Raw genomic sequence first — 11,333 nt, forward strand, 5'->3', positions numbered from 1 at the left:
TTCAGCAGCGTAAACCCCAGGAAAGCGGCTTGACCTGATGGAGTTCCTGGGAAGGTTCTGCGGGCCTGCGCCGACCAGCTCTCCCAGGTCTTCACAAAGATTTTTAACCTGTCGCTAGCTCAGGCTTTCATCACTGCTTGCCTGAAGTCATCCAACATCATTCCAATACCCAAAAAGTCATCCACAGCCTGCTTCATGGACTACCGTCCAGTTGCACTCACACCTGTCATCACCAAGTGTCTGGAACGGCTGCTCCTAGGACACATCAAAGACTGCCTTCCTCCAAACTTCGACCATCACCGGTAAAAAGATCAACGGAGGATGCCATATCCATCACCCTCCCCACTACACCACAGAGACACCTACGCCAGGGTGCTCTTTAACTATAGCTCAGCCTTTAACACAATCATTCCTGACATTCTGGTCAGCAAACTGTCTTGCCTAGGACTCCACCCACTCACCTGTACCTGGATCAAGGACTTCCTAACAAACAGACCACAGACAGTCAAACTCGGCCCCTACTTCTCTTCCACCCGGATGCTGAGCACAGGCTCCCCACAGGGATGTGTGCTGAGTCATCTGCTGTACGCGCTCCACACAGCAGACTGCAAACCAGCCCACACCAGCAGCACCATAGTGAAGTTTGCTTTACTACTGTGGTGGGGCTGATCTCCGGACCAGAGACGTAGACGGATGCCGGTTTTACATGAAAAATAGCATGTATTGATATTTCTACCATGTAAGATCTGCAAAACAAAGTTGACCACCAAAGAAAAAAAATAACTCCAGTGTGCTCTTCTTGTAAATCATTCTTATTGTTTTTTTTTAACTAAATGACCTTCAGTGTGACAGGTACTCCGATTTGCTTTATCAATTCTGACATTTTCTGTGATTACAATTTAGTCTGTTTTCTTTGTGGTGTCCTTGTGGAAATTCTAACAGCAGCACTTAGAGAACAAGGCTTTGGCAGTCGAGTCTTCATAAATGGTTAGGAAATGCATCTGCGGGACTTCAATTTTGGACCAATTGTCAGCCTGAAATAAGGCTGAGCTTGAAAGAAGAAAATTCTTTAACTTCCAGCTGCAGTAAGTCCCATGAGTGCCCAACAGGAGGAGATGGGTGTGGATTCTGCACTATGATTGAAATCTAGTCGAAAAGTTTTACTATTTTGCACTAGCCTGTCATGAATGCCAGATGGCTTTGCTCTGTGATTTGGGACTGAGGCGGCTCGGTCCATAAGGCAGCCATATCTCAAAACCATGTAAGAATCCCCCCGCGCAACGTTGTTTTTTGTCTTCTGTAAATTTTCTTTGTCAGAGTGTTGCTCTCTCGTCTCGCTGCTTGAATAATAGAAAAGAAACATAACAAGAGAATGGGATGCTAGTGCCGGAGTTAGAGTAATTGATTCCATTAACATGATGAATAAAGTAAGTTATGTCATGAGGGGGTAGCAATGAAACATGGTCATAATTACAATATGTTAAATTGCCTGTTCCGAAGCTTCATCCATTTCCCTCCAGTGTTCCAGTCAATGAGCACTGAAGGGAGGGAGACAGAACCGACATGTTTAGTCGTCCCTCCCGGATTATGTTCAGGCATGCGGACTTATCTGGACACATCAAAAACAAAGTTATTTAGAACCTCAGATGCTTTTCATGGACATGTATGTTGTGTGTTTAAAACACATTTTCTGCATTGTTCATCCTCTCTACTGGCTTTGAAAGGTGTAGAGAGAGACACATGGGTTACTGGAGCCTATCCTAGCCATTACAGTGCAAAGTGGGGATACAGCCAGATAGATTTATTGTATGTGTCTTAACACATGTAGTCTCTTAATTTTCTTTGTCCAGTAGTTGCTGGGATAGGCTGAAGCAAGCCTGTGACCCCAACAGGGATTAAGCAGGGTTGAAAATTGAACGATGGACCTCTGATTATTTTTGCAAGCTTCTGCTTCTGCAGTCACAAATACAACTCCTACACAGCAAAAACTGGAGAGTTGAAATTTCGGGGTTAAACAAACCAGAGTTGATTTCCACTCTTGAAGTGTTATTTTAACACATTGCGATTCAAATGGTGTTCAGTGTTGGGGTTATTTATCAGTGTTACCCAAATCAAGCTAATTTAACACTACAGAGAGTCAATGCCCCTGGGCTTCTGCCTCAGAAACCCTGTGCAAGAAAGTACAAGGTGCTGACACTCTTGAAGTGTTATTTTAACACATTGCGATTCAAATGATGTTCAGTGTTGGAGTTATTTTGGCCAAGTGAAGTTCATTTGACACTATAGAGAGTCAAGGCCCCTGGGCTTTTGCCTCGGAAACCCTGTGCAAGAAAGTGCAACGTGGTAATTTTCCATGAGCTGCGGCAATTTCATCAGTGCTGGAAAAAGTTCTTCACAAGCGGTAAGTTAAACTAATTTATGGGGAAAAAATACTGTTAAATGGCCCTTAGTATATACAATAATGTATCTAGAGAGAATTGTATAACTTTTCTACGCTTTTTTGTTGCTGTTAAGCTGCTTTCACGCAGCGGTTTCATCCAACCCGTCCGTGGCCTTCTGTAATGCACTACACGCACAAATGTTGTAAATGCAGCTTTACCTGAACAGCTAATGCTACACACACAGACTTCGAGTTTCAATGTTAAGTTAATGTAGAGGATCTGTGGCGCGATTTGAGCGCAGTGTGTTTTCAGCGGCGCGGCCTGAGTTTAAAAAAAAAAGACAGTTGGCGAGGTTGTGGCTTTTAAACAATATGGGACTCGTCTCTGGGACTTGACGTTTTCGGGGACTCGATTAGCAGGTGAAGTACAAATCCAAAATGGCGACTCAACGTCACAATTCCATCCATCCGTCCATCCATCTTCTTAACCCGCTTTATCCCTTTCGGAGCAGCGGGGTTGCCGGAGTACGTCAGATTACTGTTAAGGAAAGGTGGGGGAAACCTTGGACAGGTCGCCAGTTTGTTCCAGGGCCCATGGGGCTGGAGCGCTCCACATCCACCTTGGCGGACAGACAGACATGATAAAGCCACCTGTTTGCTTAGGCCTACTCCCTTTCGAACTACAGGAACAGCAAGCCTTAACTTGGTCACAGACACACGAAATCACGTTCTGTGTGAATGCAGTTAAGGGTTTTAGATAACTATTTTACATTTTAGGAAAATGTGTTTTCCTGCATTTATATAATTTTATTTATTTACTATTTAGCAAGTTTCATGTATGCTTGAATCATGTAAAAAACTATTTTTGACTTTTAATCAGTTGTGGCATCCCTTAAAAAAAACGTACTCAAAATTGCATCTGTCCTGTGGAAGGAAGGAATTTTTTAGTGTCACTTTGCAAAAAGTTACTACATACTAAAAAACAAATTTTTACAGGTGGGACAAAATTTTAAGACAGACACAACAGACACCCTTTCCTGCTTGTAATCGCTGGATGTCATGTGAACGTAGATTATCCCAGAAATTAAATAGGGAATGTCGTTTTATTATACTCTGTATGTGTTGCAAAATGCATTTTACAAGCAAAATGTATACAAGTTTTTTTTTTTTGTATTTTAATTGTTTTATTTAGAGCTATGGACAATGATTTAACCTAATATTTATGAAGTCTATCTTTGTGGGCTGGTAAGGGCTGTCAAATTTTTTTGTGTGGGTGGGGGGTTACTTAAGTATAATTGAATTTTATAACCCAACCTTGCTTTAATCAATATTTACACCACATTGTAAATGTAACTAAATTTTATAATCTAATTCTTGTAGGTCAATTGGTGTTGCTCTTCAGCTTCAGAGGGTCTCAGCTGGTAAACCCTAAGTGAAGGAGGTAAGTCTTGATAGTCATGTTAGCAGTGTCAGCATGCCCCCCCTCCCTATTTTTTTGTTCTTTTATGGAAAGCTCACCCTAACATATACCAGACTTGGTGATTAGATAATGTACTTTGCATATTACATGGCTCACACACACACCTCATTCTGGAACCCACTGCATGGGTTTTAAAAGTTTCAAAACTCTGTAGTGGATAACATAGTTGACAGGTTTATTACTGTGTCCATATGACTGTTTTTAATTTTAGCTTGAATTGTTTAAGTTGTATGCTAAAAAAATGCTTATTTCTGTCATGTTCTTTTCTTTTTGGTATGGTTCAGTAAAATGCTGGTGCAGGTTTGCTACCGCCAACAGCAGAAATATGTAAAGCTGGATGAAGTTGATGGACAGTTTGATTTCATGCAACTGCATGAAAAAGGTTTGTTTTTAAATTTCGTTTGAAGAGGAAATACATTTTGTGTAGGTGATTTTGTATCCAAATTAGTTTATTCATTTGTGAAGTGAGAATAGTGCTGGCTTAAAAGGTGCTCTCAGAAATATCTCATCTTTTCCAGTCATCGAGAGGTTTTGCCTGCCACCTGACGCAAAAGTAGTATACAAAGATGCAACAGGGACAGAAGTTGACGAAGACATTTTCAATGACCTTGTCAGCCAAGGCAGCGTTGTTTTAACAGTTTTCCCAAGTGATGGTGAGAAATGTAAAGGGTCAGTTACATGAAGCAATTCAGTGTCAAATGGTGGAACCTGAACTCTCAAATCAGTCTACAGAAAAAAAAAACAATTTGTAGTATAATGTGGAATCCAACAAGATGCAATAAATGTTGCAACATTTGAACGAAGCTGTACATTTTTTTTTATTTCTGAAATTTATTTTTTCTCCTAGAGTTTACTGATTGCTCCTTGTCCTCTCCATCTGAATGGTCTGACTCAAGCTTCAGTTCAAGTGCAAGTGCATCAACTGTACTTCTAGATGAGATCCCAAGGAAAAAATCAAGAGTTGAAGGAACAATCAATGCAGTTTCTGCAAAAAAGGTTGAAACAAAGTTCAAATATCTCTGTCAACATTTTTTTTTGCCGTTTAATTACAATTTTTGTCTTCCCTAAGTTGATCGAAGCTGTACTTGGAGCCAGTTCAGGTGGTGAAGAGGTCCTTGAAGAATATCACGCATCACAGACTCTTAAAGATTCTACCAGAAGAAAGCTGGTCAATATAATAGTGGCCCACATGATTGATAAACATGGGTAATGTGCCCAGTTTTTGTAGACTTAAAAAAAGAATCAAAACTGTTTATCTATTACTATAGTAATCCCAATTGAATCCCTTCCCAGACATCTCCCCACTAAAGCTGTTAGAGAAGAATATGCTCTTGGGATAGTGACACTTTTTCCATCCCTGAAAGACCCATACTCCGAGAAAGGCTACGTATGTATAATTATTATTGTAATATTCGTTGAGATAGTATTTATGTTTTGTGTTGTTAGGTTCTGGGTGGGCATTTTGATTTCTGATATTCTTAAAAATGACAGACAATGCACTAAGTGTTAATGTATTTCCATTTCAGGAACACTTCTATGATGCTGCAAGCAGTACAGGATACATTTCTTGGCGTCTTAAGACCATCCAGAGAAAGATTCGACGAGAATCTACCACTTCAAATAGCCTCACTGGCCTTTCTCAAGGAGGAGGTAATACATCTGCAAACTGGTCATCTTATGTCAGCTAGTGTAGTAGAAGAGAGCAAAGATGGTTTTAGGTTTGTATGCTGTCACCTCTTTTACAAAAGTAGTTTGTATGTCTGACATTAGAAAGCCACTTTCCTCTTACTAGATTGGTTGAACAATCTCTTGGACTGATTTTTATTATATAATTTTTTTTGCATTTACCTATTAGCAACTAGGGCCTAATTTATTTAAAGTGTGTGTGTTCCTTTCTTCAGGGGGCCCTAAATTCCAGAGATCTGTTGTAGTTGAGGAGCAGCAGCTGGATGGAGATGCTTGTCAGGAGGCAATGTCTTTGCTCAATTATGCCACAGACACTACGCAAATTTTTCGAAAGATGAGAGAGACGTTTCAGCATCGGCAAAAACTCATCAATGACTCAGACAAAATGCTTGACATCCTGTCAATCTTCCCAAGATTCCTGGATACCAAAGGATAGGTTAGTATGCAGTGATATTTTGAGATCTACTTGAAATGTGCAGAATGTGGTGATAGTATATTTTCTTTCTCATAGGTAAATCAAGACTTCATTCTCTTGTTTAATGACGAGGTATCCAACCGGCTGCTTCAGAAATGGGACCCGATCTTTAGATGCAACGTTATCAAAGAGGCCAAGCAGCTCACTTCAACACCAGAGCTTCGTCAGTTGTTGCATTCAGCGGAGAGTCCACAAGGAAGTGATGAGGCAATGAGTGAGTTTTGCTCTCTTGTGTTTACAATTCAATACTTTATTAACATAACTTTTTTTGTACTTTGCTTTGTGTAAGTCTTTAAAAGTTCAATGACCTAAAAGATCATGAAGTACATGAATTTGCAGTACATTTGAATGCAGGTTTGTTAAATCAGATTATTTGGGGCATATCTAAGTTTCTCAGTTATTGCATCACCGCCAACTTATTTTAGCTGTCATTTTACTATTTATTGCGGCACATATCTACTTGAGACATGCAGAGTTTTAAATATATGCAACGTTTTCAACAGAGTAATTGGTTTTTGCCCTTTTAATGATCATTGTTTTAAGTCTTTGCTGTTTATTCATTCTTTGTCCATAGCTTATGATGCAGAGATGGCCTCGCTTTTGTTGCTGTTATATCTCCTTCCACCACCACCTGGGGGACCAAAGTTTCCAAAAATCAGCGCTTCTGATGCAGTTGAAAAAGTTATTGTCTTTCACAAGGTAATTTTACATTTGTTAATTTTGATCATGTGTAAAACTGGTAAAGAGTTAAATGAAACAAATTGTAGGCAAGTTTACTTTAACATAGAATGTTTGTTTTCACTTGTGCAGTGCTATTTCTGACTTGAGTGTCCAATGTCCTTTTTAAACCTCAGTCTTGCTGCAGTTTGGAAGAACATCTTCAGAACCAGCAGAACCATCAGCCATACCTCCTAGCCGTTGGTCGCGAAAAGAGGAACATCGACAGATTCTACATCTCCATTGACAAGCGTCTCATCCCATGCCAGGCAAACTGCTCCCTTGGGGCATTTGATGAACTTTTTAAAGCTCATTTTGTTTTCAGTGTGTCTTACGATGGTGCACTTCTGAATTTCTACACCTTTTTGCAGACAACAGTTTATAACATTGATATGGGTAAAATGAAGGTGTCACCAAGAATTCGAGACATGAGAGCCAAACTCTTTAACCAGGAGGTGCTTCTCACAACCCAGATTTAAAGCCAGGACAATTAAAGGCATTTTGAGCAAAATGCTCACATGTTTTCTGTGCAACAAAATTTTCCCCAGCAGTCAGCAGTTGATTTCACATATAAGAGGTGAACATGGTTATTATCCTGGACCAAAGTTCAAGTTGTTTTGTTGTCAGCCAAGTTGTAGGCTTCAGTTTCAAACATATGCAGGCTTTAGAAAGCACCTTAACATTATTCATAGCAACCTTGAACAAATTGTTCATACTTCAGCTGTTACTAATTTGCCTAGTGATCCAGTTTCACATGATTTGGAAGACCAATTTCATTCAACAGATCTTTCTCAAAGTTCATCCAGTGTTATTCTACAGTCTAGTTCGTCCCATGTTCCAGAAAGTAGAGAAACTAGTGTTTCAGATTTTAGCAGGGATTCATCCAAAAAAATGTGCGCATCCATTGTGGCCAAACTGCAGGGTAGTGGCATTTCTAACAGTTTAGTATCTTCACTTGTGGGTGATTTGGAGGAACTAACAAGCGAGCTTCGTTCAGAAGCAAAGCAAGCCATTATTTCTGCTTTACCTGCAACTGACCCCAACATATCTGTAATTAATGAATCTTTTGAAAAATTGAAAAACCCATTCACTCATCTAAATACAGAATGGAAACGAAATAAATTCTTCAACCTAAAATGGGGAGTGGTAGAGCCCAGAGAAATAACACTGGGAGTGAGATACGACACCAGACGTAATCAAAAATCGGGTACTTATGATCAGGTACCTGTTAAGGATACTTTCATTTATGTCCCTGTTCTGGAATCTCTGAAGTTCATGTGTAAGAATCCAGAGATTTGTGCTCTCCTGAAGAGGGAGTGTAGGTCAGAGCCAGATGTGTATCATGACTTTTGTGATGGAAGTTACTTTAATACTCACCCCCTGTTTTCAGCCAAAAAGCATGCTTTACAAATTCAGCTATTCTATGATGATTTTGAAACGGCCAATCCCCTTGGGTCAAAACGTGGAATTCACAAAATTGGCTGCATTTATTTCATTTTAAGAAATCTACCTCCAAAATTTAATTCCATCTTGATGAACATTCATTTAGTATCTCTTTTCCACACACCAGATCTGCACAAGTACGGTTTTGATGTTATACTGGAACCACTGATAAGTGATTTGAAACAACTTGAAAGTCGAGGGATAAGTCTTCCATTTTCTGATGAGCCAATATATGGAACAATTTCACAAATAACTGGAGATAATCTAGGGATGCATTCCATTCTTGGTTTTAACGAGTCATTCAACAGCCGACATTTTTGTCACCTTTGTTTGGTTGAAAAAGATGATTGTCAAATAGTGTACACTGAGGATGATCCTAAAGTGGTCTTTCGTGAAAAAGATGTGTTTGACATGCATTGGCAGTCTCTTAAAGAAAATGTTAATTTAAAGTCACTGTATGGTATGAAAAGAAATTCTTCTCTAAATTCCTTGCAGTATTTCCATGTTTGCAGTAACTACTCTTTTGATATAATGCATGATCTTCTTGAAGGTGTCGCTCAGTATGAGATCAAATTGCTATTTGAATATCTCACAAAACACTACATATCAGAACAAAACTTGCTTTCAAGGATCTATGGTTTTGACTATGGTTTTTTAGAAAGAAAAAATCGTCCCACTAAAATTATTTTGGATAGTCCAGGTAATGGCATTGGCTTGAACTCCATCCAGACATTATGTCTCGTAAAAAACATTCCACTTATACTTGGTGACATTATTCCAGCAGGGAACAGACACTGGGAACTATTACTACTGTTACTTCAAATAATGAACATAGTTTTTTCACCTTCTCTCACTCTGGGTATGACTCTGTATTTAAAGAATCTGATTTTTGACCACCACAAACTATTCAAGTACTTGTATCCGCACAGAAACTTGATACCCAAGCATCATTTTATGATTCATTACCCGTCTTCAATTAGGAAAATTGGTCCCTTGTTGTTTTTCTGGTCTATGAGGTTTGAGGCTAAACATAAGTTGTTAAAAGATTGTTTCAAAAATTTCAAAAACATAACCAAATCACTCGCTAAAAAACATCAGATGGCCATTGCTTATCACTGGGAAACCTTAGCACTCGAACGGAAGGAATATGGGCCAATTAAATCATTTTCATTGAGAGAGGAAAATGTGGTAAACACTCAGATTCTTGAACAATCTAAAGATGTTTTCACAACAAGTTGGGTTAAAGTTAATGGTGTGGAGTACAGAGCTGGACTTGTTGTTTGCAGTTTGATGGAGGAAGAAATGCCTATCTTTATTCAAATACTTGACATTCTTTTAGTTAATGATGCCATTTTTTTATTGACTCAAAAATTATTTACGGAGTACTTTGATGAACATTACCATGCCTTTAAAGTGTCAAGTACTGAAGAAAAGTGTGTTATCAAAATAACAGAACTGAAATGTTACAAACCCTTTGATGTTCAAAGCTCATATGGAGCAACAGATGAAAGTTTTTTTGTTATTCCGTCATGTGTTATGTATTAATTGACTGCATGGGAGTAAAATATTAAATATGTTTGAAAATACATTTTTTGGGGAATTATTTCATTGCCAGTTATATAATTTCAACTATTGTATCGTATTGCAGTAATTGGTAAAACATTTTAGTTAATTGTTTAAAAAAACGCTTATTTGGGTAGTAGTTTTAGTGTCTAAGTTTAGTGAGTTAAAAAGGAACTTTGACTCGGTGTTAATTTAACATATTTATTGAGTTAAACTATTGACTCTGACTCGGTGTTAATTTAACATATTTATTGAGTTAAACTATTGACTCTGACTCGGTGTTAATTTAACATATTTATTGAGTTAAACTATTGACTCTGAATCGGTGTTAAATGATTTAACTATTTTGAAAATGTTAATTTAACTCCGTAAAGTGTGGAGCTATATAAACCCTGAAAAAGTGTTGAAATTAACTCTGTGGGAGTTGAATCAACACTCCACTTTTTGCTGTGTACCGCACCATGGGCAAGCATCAGCAGAACCATCAAGATTTCATGTTGTCGCCCGATTTTTTGAAAATATTTGGTGTGGTCATGAATGTAAACAGAGGCAGTCAGGCAGGCGTCAGTCTTTAACCCTTGTGCTATTTTATGGGGTCTAGATGACCCTACCCTTACATTGGCGTGTTATCCCTACCAGGAGAAAGGTGGAATAAGGTAATCCATGGACACCAGTGAAGATTACAAATCATTGAAGAAAAAAAAGTTTAGTGCCTGTCTTGTGGGGTCCAGATGACCCCACTCCCAATGTTAAAGGGCCTTGGATAGCACAAGGGTTACAGTGAGGATGACGTCATTACGAAATCGGGCGACAGCTGGGCTGCCACAGGGCTACGGGAGGTGGATGGCTGGCCGGCAGCAGCTCTGATTGGACAATGTATAAATGCCTCCGACTGGCAGCTATCCATATCACTTGCTACCAGCTGCCTTGGTAGCCCGGGGGTATATAAAAGGCAGGGCGTTTCCTTTGTCACTCAACTGCCACCGCAGAACCTCAAAATGTGCCCCGGGCCACTGCCCGATCTCAACTTCTGGAGAAAAATGATCTGGCCGCTGGTTGCGTCCAAAGCTTCATGTCCAAGTCACTTAGTTGGAGAGGTCTCAAGTCAACTATCGAAGATCTAATTACTACATGGGTCCAGGTACAAGTCTGTATTGCAATCTCTGGTAACATTAGAAGATTTACCTGTTCTGTAATAAATACACTGAACAGCTTGTATGTTAATGACTGAAACACCCAGGCTTAATTTTATTGTCAAGTGACCTGCAAATGCGTTTCCCAACGTTTTTAGTTTTTATATGATCTTTCATAGGAAGTTACATAGTGTGTCATTTGTTTAAGTAGGTCAGTGATTTTTTTCTATTTTTCACTCAATCCCCATGCTTTCAGGAGGGATACATCAGGAAAGCCCAGACATCATAACCCATATGTAGGTAAGTACCACTGTGACCCCAACTAAAATAATAAATAACAACAGATTTTAGGACTAAGTCCTCTAAAATAAAAAAAGTAATAATTCACACTTTGAAGGCCATTAACCCGCTTATACCATGGTACCCTTACAAAAGCAATACATATTAACCAGTTTT

General features: G+C 39.0%; 2 protein-coding genes across 2 annotated transcripts; both read left to right on the forward strand.

The window, feature by feature from the left end:
* The first annotated feature begins 2,244 nt into the window (after window positions 1-2,244).
* On the forward strand, window positions 2,245-5,982 carry LOC144981289 (uncharacterized). Its single transcript, XM_078941465.1, has 9 exons — window positions 2,245-2,401; window positions 3,761-3,821; window positions 4,145-4,242; window positions 4,379-4,513; window positions 4,708-4,856; window positions 4,930-5,066; window positions 5,154-5,247; window positions 5,387-5,510; window positions 5,762-5,982. The coding sequence occupies exons 3-9, from the start codon at window positions 4,149-4,151 to the stop codon at window positions 5,980-5,982; spliced, it is 954 nt and encodes a 317-aa protein (XP_078797591.1). The 5' UTR covers window positions 2,245-2,401; window positions 3,761-3,821; window positions 4,145-4,148.
* A 75-nt stretch (window positions 5,983-6,057) lies between these two features.
* On the forward strand, window positions 6,058-9,769 carry LOC144989297 (uncharacterized; the record flags this gene model as incomplete). The annotated part of the gene is made up of 3 exons (XM_078941473.1): window positions 6,058-6,235; window positions 6,596-6,720; window positions 6,876-9,769. Coding segments are annotated over 3 exons (645 nt in total), but the record flags the coding sequence as incomplete, so codon positions are not given.
* Between the last annotated feature and the right edge of the window lie 1,564 nt (window positions 9,770-11,333).

The sequence above is a fragment of the Oryzias latipes genome, chromosome 23 (assembly GCF_053564925.1).
Source record: "Oryzias latipes strain Hd-rR chromosome 23, Olatipes_Hd-rR_3.1".
Classification (NCBI taxonomy): Eukaryota; Metazoa; Chordata; class Actinopteri; order Beloniformes; family Adrianichthyidae; genus Oryzias; species Oryzias latipes.

Excerpts from the sequence above, each read along its gene's own strand:
- LOC144981289 (XM_078941465.1), top strand. The coding sequence starts at position 4,149 with ATGCTGGTGCAGGTTTGCTACCGCCAACAGCAGAAATATGTAAAGCTG. Across the intron at positions 4,243-4,378 it reads CATGCAACTGCATGAAAAAG|TCATCGAGAGGTTTTGCCTG; the intron begins GTTTGTTTTTAA and ends CATCTTTTCCAG. Across the intron at positions 5,248-5,386 it reads CATACTCCGAGAAAGGCTAC|GAACACTTCTATGATGCTGC; the intron begins GTATGTATAATT and ends TTTCCATTTCAG.